The 12,554-nt window shown below is 51.5% G+C and overlaps 1 protein-coding gene across 1 annotated transcript; it reads left to right on the top strand.

The window, feature by feature from the left end:
* Positions 1-1,187: 1,187 nt before the first annotated feature.
* On the top strand, positions 1,188-4,503 carry SOX4 (SRY-box transcription factor 4). Its single transcript, XM_074542814.1, has one exon. It carries the CDS (start codon positions 2,188-2,190, stop codon positions 3,481-3,483), a length of 1,296 nt encoding a protein of 431 aa, XP_074398915.1. The 5' UTR covers positions 1,188-2,187; the 3' UTR covers positions 3,484-4,503.
* Positions 4,504-12,554: the final 8,051 nt, after the last annotated feature.

Here is a 12,554-nt window from a genome sequence, read left to right as displayed (position 1 = left end):
CACTGTTTTTATGGTCTTACTGCCCCCTTTACCTGAATACTGGAGGGGGGGCTGATGCCACGAGGCCTGCAGGGGTGCTGCACAGCGCCTGACCTCGCTGCCCTGATTTTCTTCATTACTGATCGTGGCAGGACAGAGGGAGGGGCACATGGCACCAAACAGCGGTACCCGAAAGCACCTTACAGCCAGGGAAGAGCCCCGGGGAGCAGGGGGCCCAGCTCGGCGGGGCGGACCGGCAGGGGCACGGCAGCAGCTCCCCCCAGGGCCGGTACCTGCCTGCCGGCTGCGCGCCGCTCCTTCCTCCCTCCCGCGGCGCCTCCCGCTCTCCGGGGACGCGGAGGGGCAGGGCAGGGCAGGGACCCCCAGCCGCAGCCTCTCCCGGGATCGGGCGCCTCGGTGGCATCGCGGCATGCAGCGAAACGCAGGAGGGGAGTCGGAGGGTAAAAACGCGGTAAGGGCAGCGCCCCTTCCTCGCTGCGCGCCGGGGAATTCGGGGCGGGCGGAGGGTTACTCAGCGCCGTGCCCGGTGCCCGCCGCCGGTCCCGTCCCACCCCTGCGCGCTCCGCTCCAGCTCCGTGCGGAGGGGGCGTGACGGCCGCGCCTGGCGGGCGCTTCTCCAGGGCCGGCGACCCCTCCGTGACACTGCGCGTGTGGGCGTGGGGACGGGCGCGGGGCGCCCTGCGGCATTCCCCGGGCAGCGCTGCCCGCTGGGCGTGCGGCGGCTGCGGGAGCGGCCTCCCGGCCCTTTGTGCGGGCAGGTGTCCCCGCTCGCCGCCCCGCGCGGGGGCGGGACGCCTTCATTCCCCGCTCTCCCTTTCTTTCTCTACTTTTTTTTTTTTTTAATTATTGGTATTATGATGATTTTTGCTGATTTCCTGATTTTTTCCCCCCCGGCAGGGAGGGGGGGGGGAGGAGCGCGGCCGGGGGGCGGGAGCCGGGGGGCCGCGGGCACGTGCGCGGCGAGGCGCGGGGCGGCGCGCGGCGCTGCCCTCCTGCCCCTTTTAAAAAGTTCGCCCCGCCGCCGGGAATGAGGTCAGCGCGGGCGCTTCCCATTGCACGCGGCCATTATTACCGCTCCGCGCCGGCCGCCAATCCCGGGGCGGCGGGCGGGGCTTGGCACGCGGAGGGCGTTGGATACAGCGCGCCATTGGCCGCGGGGCGGGCTGCGAAAGGATAAAGCGGCGCGGGGCGGGCGCGGGGTCCGCTCTCAGCTGCGGCCGGCGGAGCGCGGCGTGCGGGGGGCGCGGGGCAGCGCCCGGCGGGCGAGCGCGGGGGGCGGCGGCGGCTCCGCGGGGCTCCGCGCGCGCGGAGCGGCAGCAGCGGCGGCACCGCCGTCGGCGGAGGACGAAGGAGGAGAACGGAGCTGGGCGCCCGGCTCGCCGCTCTTCCTGCCGGGGACGTACACACTCGTTCATGCACGAGCGCTTTTTTATTTTTCTTTTTTTACGGCGATTTTTTCAATTATTATTTTTGCCTTCTTATTTCTTTTTTATTTTTTTTTTTCTCCATTTTTTTGCCTTATCCCGAGGGGTTTCCTTGTCGCTCGGTACCTCGCAACTGCCAAATCCAACCTGCACAAACTCCTGGCCACCGACCCCGACGCCACCACGGGTCCTGGAGCCGGGATTTTCGGGGCTTCGGGGGCGCGCCGCCTCCCCCCTCCCCCGCGGCGGTGCACGCTGGCCGTGCCCAGCGCTGAGAGACTTTCGGCGGCAGGAGTGCCGCTCTCCTGAAACGCCGCGGGCAGGCGGAACGCGCTTGTGAACTGGACCAGCTGCTTCGGGGAGGGGGGAAACCCGATGTGGTGAGGAAAAAAAGCAGACCGACACCCCCCTCCAAAAAAAAAGCAACCCAAAAGAGCCCAACACCCCAAGAAAAAAAAAAAAGCAAACTTGGACGGGCGGCTCGGGGCGCTGCTTTTGCAGAAACTCTTGTCTGACCGCGGGCGGCCCCGCCGCTCCTGCTGCTCCTACTGCTGCCGCTGCCTCGAGGGGGAGAGGACCGCGCCGCCGGGGACAAGGCGCCGGTGTGGAAGTACAAGTGGTGCGGGGAGCGGGGGCGCGGCCGCGGGGGGCTGCGCCGTCCCGGTGCCGCTGTGAGAAGTTGCGCGCCCTGCCCCGCGCCGGAGCGGCGCTGAGCTCCGGAGCGGCGCTGAGCCCCGGCGAGCCCCCCGCCGCCGCCGCCGCGATGGTGCAGCAGACCAACACGGCGGAGAACACGGAGGCGCTGCTGGCCGCCGAGACCTCCGACTCCGGGGCCGGCATCGAGCTGGGCATCGCCTCCTCCCCCACGCCGGGTTCCACCGCCTCCACGGGGGGCAAGGCGGATGACCCGAGCTGGTGCAAGACACCCAGCGGGCACATAAAGCGGCCCATGAACGCCTTCATGGTATGGTCACAGATCGAGCGGCGAAAGATCATGGAGCAGTCCCCCGACATGCACAACGCGGAGATCTCCAAGCGCCTGGGCAAGCGCTGGAAGCTGCTCAAGGACAGCGACAAGATCCCCTTCATCCGGGAGGCGGAGCGGCTGCGCCTCAAGCACATGGCGGACTATCCTGACTACAAGTACCGGCCCAGGAAGAAGGTGAAGTCGGGCAACAGCTCCGCCAAGCCCGGCGACAAGGCGGACAAGGGCGGCGGGGGCGGCGCCGGCGGGGGCAGCGCGGGCGGCGGCTCCGGCGGCCCCGCGGCCCCCGCCAAGCCCGCCCCGAAGAAGGGCGGCGGCGGCGGCTCCAAGCCCTCCCCCGCGGGCGGCGGCGGCGCGGGCGGCAAGCCCCACGGCAAGGCGGCGGGGGGCAAGGCCGCCCCGTTCCCCGGGGAGCCCTCGGCCGCGCTGCTGCCGCCCGAGCACCAGGCGCTCTACAAGCCCCGGGGGGCGGCGGGCGCGCCCTCGGGACCCGGCAAGCCGCTCGCCGAGAAGAAGCTGAAGCGGGTCTACATCTTCGGGAGCGGGCAGGCGGCGGCCGCCTCCGCCTCCCCCGGCGGCGCCGTGCCCGGCAGCCCCACGCTGAGCAGCTCGGCGGAGGCCGGCGACCCCTTGAGCCTCTACGAGGAGGGGGGCGGCGGCGCAGGCCGGCCCGACGGGGACTGCGGCGGCGTCGCCTGCCCCTCGCCCTCCGGCTCCGGCTCGCCCTCGGATCACCGCAGCTACACCAGCTTGCGCGCCTCCTCCCCGGCCCCCTCGACGGCGCATTCCTCCTCCGCGTCCTCCCACTCCTCCTCCTCTTCCTCCTCCGGCTCCTCTTCGTCGGACGACGAGTTTGAGGACGACCTCTTGGACCTGAACCCCAGCCCCGGCTTTGAGAGCATGTCCCTGGGCAGCTTCAGCTCCTCGGTGCTCGACCGGGACCTGGATTTTAACTTCGAGCCCGGCTCGGGCTCGCACTTTGAGTTCCCGGACTATTGCACGCCGGAGGTAAGTGAGATGATCTCGGGGGACTGGCTGGAGTCCAGCATTTCCAACCTGGTCTTCACTTACTGAGGCGAGAGCCGGGCCCTGCTGCAGGAGGCACCGGCGCGCGTGGCTGTCGGCAGGACTCGCCCACCCCGCCGGGCGCTTTTGTGTCTTTTTCTGTTTTGTTTGGTGTTTGTGTTTTGGGATTTTTTTTTTTTTGAGGGGGGAGGAAGTGTTTTGTTTGTTTCTGGGAAGGGGCTGTTGAAAGACTGCTTCTTGAGCTTGGGGAAGGAGCGGGATCGCCCTCTCCTTGCGGAAAGGCCAGCAGTCCCCTTCCTCCGGCTGCAGACGGACCCGCACACGCCCCCTCCGAGAGAGGAGCCTGACGGTGCTTTTTGAGAGACTGGCGGGAGCGAGACGCTGTCCTTTTCCCTTTTTTTATTTCCTGAAAAGAGAGACAGAGGAAGGGGGAGGGAGGGGAAACCACACACACCTCTGGGTTCTTTGTTATTGCCCATTTTATACGAATAAAGAGGAGGGGGAGCGATGCGTTGTGCTGAGCGCGCACTGGATGTCTTGAGCATTCGCCCTTTCCAATGAAAGAGCGATCAGAACTGCTCGGGAGAAAAAAAAAAAAAAAAGAACAGAAAATCCACTCAAATCCTTTGCAAGGTTCACGTTTGTGGGGAGGAATCCTGTCAGGGTTTCTTCTGCGGTGAGAAGAGGCAACAATGCTGGGAGGAGGAGGAGGAGGTGGATGGAGCTGGACTGAGATCCTAGTGAAGCGGAGAAGAGCCAGACTTACACTTGAGAGCTGTCTTGGAAATACGGTGGGGGTAAATAATAATAAACTGAAATGGATTTGCACGTACAGATAAGGTGGCGGCAGTGCTTTTCTCAGTCACCTCATGTAATATGTAGAGAGAAAAATAAGGCTGAAACTTCAAGAACACTGAAAACTTCTTTTGAAACAGAGACCGAATGGGAACAGTTTCTGTCGTGATGTGGTACAGGGGAAACTGAGGGCAATGGCTTTTGCAAAAAAAAAAAGAAAAAAAAACAAACCTGAAAATACAAAAAAAGTAGTTTTTTTCTTCTTACTCAGAATCGTGATGGTGTTGGATTATTTCACTGGTGGGGTTTAATATAGCATGTTATACTGTCTATCTTTTCAAGATTTCTGTAAGACTGTTGAACAGTTTGAAAAAAACAAAACTAGTGTTAGGATAATATCAAAGCAGATAGATGGCGCTATGTTTGATTCCTACAAAAATATCACCAGCTTTTTTTCATTCTTAACTCTTTAAAGGATTCAAACGCAACTCAAATCTGTGCTGGACTTTAAAAAAATGAAAATTCAGGACCAAATTTTTTCTCAGAGTATGTATGTGTTTGTTCCTTATAGCTGTAAATGAAAAGACTGTTTTTTCTCACCGATGTTCCATCCTCGTATTGTTTTTTTTTTTTCCTTGTAAATGTAATCGGATGCCATTTTATAAGTGGACGTATTTATACTGGCCAAACATTTTTGACTTTGTATTTCTTTGTCCTTTTTTGGTAGTTCTCGTTGTTACCCGCACCATTTTTATGTCTCCTTCACTGAAGGGCTAGAGTTTTAACTTTTAATTTTTTATATTTAAATGTAGACTTTTGACACTTTTAAAAACAAAAAGAGAAGAGAGATGAAAACGTTTGATTATTTTCTCAGTGTATTTTTGTAAAAAATATATAAAGGGGGTGTAAATCGGTGTAAATCGCTGTTTGGATTTCCTGATTTTAACAACAGGGCCGCTGGTTAGTCTCTCACACGCGTGTGCGCGCTCACGCTCACTCACACTCTCACACACCCACGAATCAGCCCCTATTTTGTCCATGTTTACACTCCAATCTGCAGGCATCTTAAAGTGACAGCATCCCTCGCCGCCCCCGCCGCTGCCGCTCCGCAGCCCCCGCTCTCGGCGGAGGGGCGGCCGGGGCGCGGGGGAAGGGATTGGCGCTGGGTGCTACCGTCTGGGGAGCCGCCTGGCCCCGCATGAATGAAGCAACTGGTGCATTCACACAGAAGGGATCCTGTACCTTTAACTTGTAAACCACATCTTTTGCACTTTTTTTCTAAGCAAAAACGTGCCGTTTAAACCACTGGATCTATCGAAATGCCGGTTTGAGTTCGCGACACTATGTACTGCGTTTTTCATTCTTGTATTTGACTATTTAATCCTTTCTATTTGTCGCTAAATATAATTGTTTTAGTCTCTTATGGCATGATGATAGCATATGTATTCAGGTTTATAGCTGTTGTGTTTAAGATGAAGAAAGTGAAAACATCTTTGTACATTTAAGTCTGTATTATAATAAGCGAAAAAGAAGATTGTGTGTTTATGTATGTTAATATAACATGACAGGCACTAGGACGTCTGCCTAATGAGGTGGTTCCGTTAAGGGTTTAACTTTTTTGTTCTTTTTTTTTTTGTTCTTTTTTTGGTCATCCATCCTGTGCAATATGCTGTGTAGATTTTTTTTTTTTTTTGTTCTATGGTCCCCCACAGCACAACGTGGGGAAAGGAAAAAAAAAGAAAAAAAATCATGCCAGCTAACCATGTCAAGTTCACTGCCTGTCAGATTGTTGATATACCTTCTGTAAATAACCTCTCTTTTGTTTTGTTTTTATTTTCTTTTTTTTTTTTTTTTTTTTTTTTTTTCTTCGGGAAGGAAATAAAATCAGCTGGAACTGAACCCTAACACCGGGCTGCCCTTGTCGTCATTGCTACGCCCCCAGCCCCCTCGGGGCAGGTGTGTTTTGGCTCTCGGGAAGGGCCGGCGAGGGAGGGAGGGGCGGCCGCGCTGCCGAACCGCCCACCCGGCACCGGGGCACGGCTGGGGACCGGCGCCGGTACCGCTGGGGCTCCGGGGCAAGGGGGTCCCGATCTCCCGGGGGCTCGCCCTGGGAAATAAAATTATTTTCCCTTTAAGAGATTCCACCTCCCCTCACGTTTTCCCTTCTGCCCTGGCGATTCCGGTAAAAACGAGCGAGCGGCAGTGGGGCCCCGCCGCCCACACCCCACACCCCCACATCCAAAATAGTTTCTCCGGGACACTTTAATGAAGATTTCCTAAGGCAAAGCGTAAGCAGAACCCGGCCGTCAGCTGTCGGGAGGCTGGGGGCTCGTAGGGAGGTCCTTGTCCCCTCCTCCCCGCCAGACGGGGCCCAGGCCGGTGACCCCGCTGGGTTTCGACGTCTCTCGGGTGCCCGCCTGCATTCCCTTCCTGCCTACGAATATGCATCGTACCTCGAGCAGTGTTTTGTAAACCGATTAACGCATCCCACTGACATAATGGTTTCACTTAGCTGTTAATTTACAGCTGGCTTTGAGCCACGTACTCTTTTTCCATTAAAAAGGAGCAGCAAGCTAAGAGAGCCGTGGTAGCGGCTGTTTCGCAAAGCCACCGGCGCAGGAGGTTAATGTTTGCTCTGCCTTATCCCCGTGAATTCCTGGGTTGTATTTGCCTTGCAAAAAACCCCATCAGCAGCTCCACTGCCCGGGAGCTTTCCAGGTTAGCCCCCTTTGCATACAACGCCTTTCCTGTCCGGGGTCATTTGCAGATCCCGAGTCTGTGCTGGTGCCCCGGCGTGTCCCCCGAGCATCCCCGCCCGGCCCGGGGAGGATGGGCAGCCCGGCCCAGGGGTGCGCCCAGCCCCGCCCGGCCGCGGCCCCTCGCTGTGTCCAGGCGTGTGGTTGGTGATTGACTTCCTCTCGGCTCTGGGCACTGATTAAAATCGGCGGAGAAAAGGGCCAGGCGTGGTGATGGGACAGGCGACAGCATCCGGCTGCATCCACTGGCGAGCAGCAGGCCTGGGACTGCATCCCTCCCTTTGCGTGGCTCCGGCTCCCGCTGCCCCTCCAGGCCCCCCGGGCCGTTGGCTACAGTTAACTTGAGGGGTTTTATGGTTTCCTGCCTGTGTGGTTTGTGCCCTCCATTATAATAAAGTCCAGTGTTAGCAAACGGATTGTTTCTCTGGGGACACTTCGGTGGCACAAGTTGTTGTTTCCAGATAGCTTCAGGAAGTCAGGCTGCACAACAGTTACATATGTGCATATGTACATAAATAGCAAATATTTCTCTGTTCCTTGCTGCTTGCAATAAGACAAGTCTCTCACTACAGGAAGTACCCAGAACAAAGCCTCACAAGGATGTATCACCAAAGATACTCCCCCTCCCCCCTTTTTTTCTTTTTTTTTTTTTCCTAATAGACCGTATTTCCAGTGTAATTGCTTTGGAAAGAAAAGTAGTAGCCCTTTAGCAAAGGTGAAAGAAAGCAAATTTACTGAAAGGATTTTATAATGAAGATCAGTGTAAAAGAAAAGTAGATTTTAGGAACCGCAACTGGTGTCTGACTGTAGGATTGCCTAACGTTGGATCATCTCTTGGATGTAGGCCCCAGTGGTGGATGCCTATGAAGAGGTGTATTGCCACAGCTTTGTGGAATCTCCAACTTGAGATTGCTGGAGCTGTCATTCCCTCCTGCTGCCCTGCCACCACTGCCAGAGCCTCTGCCCCAGCCTTGCCCCTGGCAGGTGTAGCCACGCTTCAGCACACAGGGCAAAGAAAGGTTGCTCCTTGCCTGCTGTGCCTTTAGGGATTTAGGGATTTCTACATTTAGGGATTTCTACAGCCACACACGGTCATTGTCACCAGTGAATCCCACACAACTAATTATAAATTCTGTCCTCCATGGCATTCCCTTCCTGCCTGTGGCCTCTGCAACTTGTGGTAATGCTGAGGGAATTCATCTGTGTGCTGAGTGAAAAAATGAAGTTACTATTTCCGTTTTAACTTCAGTGTAGACAATTTGGTTTATTCTTGTACTTGACAATTTTGTCTCTTCATTTTTGCTAGGACACTGATTTTTTCTAACTCTGCTGTTTCTCCATCAGTTTATCTCATAGTGCAGAGAGAGACATAGAAAAGAATTGAAGTAGAAGATTTAAATGAAAAAAATCAGCATAATAGGCTGCATATGTCTGTCGCTAAAATTTATTTTTAATAGATCATGCTTCTTTGTTAATCATTAATTTACCTGCAAATTAGTTGAAGACTGTTCACCTCAAGAGTGTATATATAATTTTCAGTAATCAGATCTGCTTCCCCTGTGTATAATTTCATTTCCTTCCCATCCTTGTGAAGCAGTGTGTGATGTGATTGCATACACAGACAGTATTGTATTTTCTTTCTTTTCAAACAGCAATGTAGGGTTCCCTGAGAGTTAGCAGTGCTGAACACATTTGCAGGCTTTGTGCTCCTGTGTTACACAGCCAGCAGAAATGGCCTGTCTGAGTGGGAAGGACAGGAATGGAGCCAGAGGCCTCTCCAGCCTCTCTGCTAGCTATTGTGGCATACACACTTCATCATACGTGACACAGGATCAGCCTTATGAATGCAGAGGCTTCGTGTGGCCAGCCCCTTCTCTCCCACATCTGCCTCCACAAAAAAGTGGAAAAAGAAGCAGATTTGAGCTCAATCCTCCTCCCAAGGGCTCTTTTATTCTGCATGTTGTATCTAGTTATTGAATGTACCTATGAGGGTTAATGTTTTTCATGTAGAATAACTCCACAAAGGTCTCTGTAAAGCTTTGGAGACATTAACAAGGTATTACAATGAGACCTCCTGGGTCTACACATGTTGTGATCATCTTAATATGCCGGAGTTCAAAAATTATTATCCACCTCCTGCCATTTCAACCTCTCTTCTCCAGGGCCCTCAAAGGAGCTCTAAACATCAGGTAGGATTTTTGTCACCAACGTGAGGAAAATACATGTCGTTTTCTCCAAGATGAGTGTACCATAGCACAAAAGATGGCTCAGTAATTTCCTGGTCAGTAACTGCTCTGTTTTGTGCACTGGACATAAGCATCACAAGGCAAAGAGTAACATTCAGTGAATCTGTAGTAACCAACCTATACAACACCAACAGATTTGAATCCCCTCAGTAGGCATAACTCACAGCATGGCTAATACAACATCTTTGACCAGATTATACTACTCTAAATCACTTCCTATCTCTTTTTTTCCTACCAGTACACTAACTCCTTGTATCCTTTCTCCCCCTGTGTTAGCTCCTCCATGTTTCTTGCAAACAAAACTTAACCCTCCTACTTGGCAAAACATGAGGCTCCAAATAGCTCATGTTGCATCTTTCCTTCTAAGTGTGTTTATTTGAACCAAAGGACAATATAATAGTGGACCAGAACATTATGTCTTACCTCCTTCCCAGATCCTATTTTTCTCATGTTTAAGAATTCATCTCCTTCCTTTGCAAAAGGCATATTGCATTTCTAGTAGAGTGAAAAGAATCTGATTTAAAATGTATGCAAGGTGTACCCATGCTACTTTATCATCCTGAGCTTAGACCAAGGCTCTCAGATGAGGGTATCTCTGCACACTGACTCAAAAATAGCACCAATCTGAGTACAAACTGTGATTCTGTTTCTGAAAGCGAAATGAAAACAGCTGGTATCTAGCTGAATAATTTAAAAGGTGCTCGCTCAGGTTGGCTGTTTTGAAGAAGTGAAATTGCTATGAAACTAGACAAGATCTGACTGTGTGATCTCAGCACAGCTCACTGAAACCTGTACACTCAGGCTCAAGTCTGACTGCATCTCTCAAATAGTCACATTCTTGATGTGCCAGAGGAAGCAGGACAGAGTGACCCTTTGCTGTAGCAGCCTGCCTGAAGTTTGTGACTGCATGTAGCCCTCAGTCTGTCCCTCTCAGAGAAGTGAAGCAAAGACTCAAATCTTTCCAGGCTCCTAGAACTGCTGAAGCCATAATTCCTGCCACAGTGGGATGGTGGCATTGAGTTAGACAGGACAGGAGGGGACCCGATGACAGGCAAATGGAATGGCACTTTGAAGGTGAGTCTGGGCATTTCTCCACATTTTAACACCAGAAACTGGATTGGTTTATTTCCATTACAACAAATTCAGATATCTTCAGGCTCGTCAGACCTTTTGCTGGTGACTGCTATCATTCAGAAATGTGGCATTTGATGTGACCGTGATGCCATTGATTGAGATTTACTCAGGGCACCAAGAAAGGCAAAATAATTTATCATTATGTGGGGTAGTTCCTGTTTACATGTAAGTAAACAGGAACTTACTTTTGTGCTTTAATTGTTGTTTAATTGTTTAAGGCCAAATTTTCAAGGAGGGGGCATATTTTCCGTAAATAAGAAAACAACACAATTATTTTCAAATGAAAGAACTTGCATAGTTCTAGCTGTAGGGAAGCAAGAGGTACAGTGGATAAAAAAGGCAGCTGGAAACAGGCACCTTCAGATTAATTCCTGGTCTTCCTGCAAACTTTGTCCAAGACTCAACGTCATTCGGAAAATCTTATTAGGCTGCTTTCCTTTGGATTGGTTTAAATGTTTATTTGTGGTTTGATTTTTGTTGTTGATTTTTTTTTTCTAACTAATAAATTTAGAAGGTTTCTAGGAAGCAGGGTAAGGAAGCAAAGCAAGAATACATCTGTACATTCCCATTAAAAAATAAGGAGAAGGAATACTGAGTATTTTAAAAATATTCATTTTGTTCTGTTGTATCAGCTTTGAGGGAAAGAAAGCATGTAAGTGTTCTTTGAGCTTTCCACACTTATAGCACGAGGTCTTACCAACTGAGTCCTTTGCTTTTCTGTCTTGAATTGAAAATGCATATTAGTGCTCTGGAGCTGTCTGCAAATGGAGACTCATAAATTCCATCTCAGTTTATCTAAATGGTGTACTCCCTGTAGTTCTAAAACACTGTATTATTACGGTGAAAGAAACACACCATGAGTTTGACTTTGACTGACGCACTCAGTGATAATTACATAAAGGAAGCTTCCTAATTCCATTAACAAATTGTTCCAGGTTTAGATAGAAATGAAATCATAGTCTCCTCCTCTTCTATTGCATTATTATTGTTGTTATGTTGGTGCCCTTAATCCTAGATCAGCAGCTCATGGCCTGGATGCACTATTAGTAGAGTACAAAAAGAAGAGATCCACTTTAGATTGTTTATGATTTAAATGTAGGACAGAAAAGCAGCCATGGATATGAGGAGAAAACAAACTGATATTGCCATTTGGTTTGGCAGCACTGATGTCACTACAGAAGCAGCCTGAGTTTGCTGCACTTTAATTTTTTGTAGGTGTCACAGATGAAGGCACGTATTAACGAGGGATTTGGAAGAGAACGCATAAAAATTTGCACCTGTGAACAGTGGGACCTCTTCCAAAGTATTTGCCATGATAAGAGAAAATACAAAACACAACAGGCAAGAAGTTAAGAATTTGGGATCACGAGGTGAATGTGGCCAGCTCTTCACTGCTACACAGGAACAATGAGATAGTTGATAAGCATGTGGTGGTGCTGGGATGGACCCCAAGACAAACTTACTTGTGAAAAAGAGCTCAAAGACCACCAATCAGGTCATCATAGTCTAGGCCAGAGGCCATGAAAATGGTCTGGTCAGAAAGTCTGGATGTGTGGGAAGAAGAGGATTAAAACCTATTGCAGTAGCAGACACCCAAGGTGAGGTGAACTTCAAGAAAAGATTAGAAAAACCCAGTACTGTTAAAGTATAGCCTGGATATTAAAGGAAAAATATTGCTGGTGACTAGAAAGATACTGGTATTTTAAGGGAGCAATTGAGAAAGAGGTAGGAGGAAGGCTTTAAGAGCCTAGTGGAGATAAAAAACTGTATTTTGGTTTAATTCTGGCAGAGCATACGAGCTGAGTATCCACAGACTGTTAGAGACAAAGGGTAGTTTTTAATTTCTTGTGAGGTGAGGATATCTGAAAATCATTGTGTCAGCCAGTGGAATGTGGTTTCTACGAATCCGTATCTTAGGAGAGCTCCTGCTACAACCCATCTGGCAGGGCCTGGAGCTCATTAGCTTCATTCCTCTGGCCAGCCCTACCTGGAGCACTCACCCAGCCTAATTGAGCTCATTTAAGATGAAGTCTGGGCCTTTCTCCTAGGTATCTCCTAGTGCAAAACCTGTAGAAATGTAGTGGCTCAGCTTCCCTCTATAAAAATTACAGCTGAGTGGATGGATGGATGGATGGATGGATGGATGGATGGATGGATGGATGGATGGATGGATGGATGGAAAGTGCAC

Source organism: Zonotrichia albicollis, chromosome 1 (genome assembly GCF_047830755.1).
Source record: "Zonotrichia albicollis isolate bZonAlb1 chromosome 1, bZonAlb1.hap1, whole genome shotgun sequence".
Taxonomy (NCBI): Eukaryota; Metazoa; Chordata; class Aves; order Passeriformes; family Passerellidae; genus Zonotrichia; species Zonotrichia albicollis.
The sequence above is the reverse complement of the archived record's forward strand: the minus strand, read 5'-3'. Positions and strand labels throughout refer to the sequence as shown.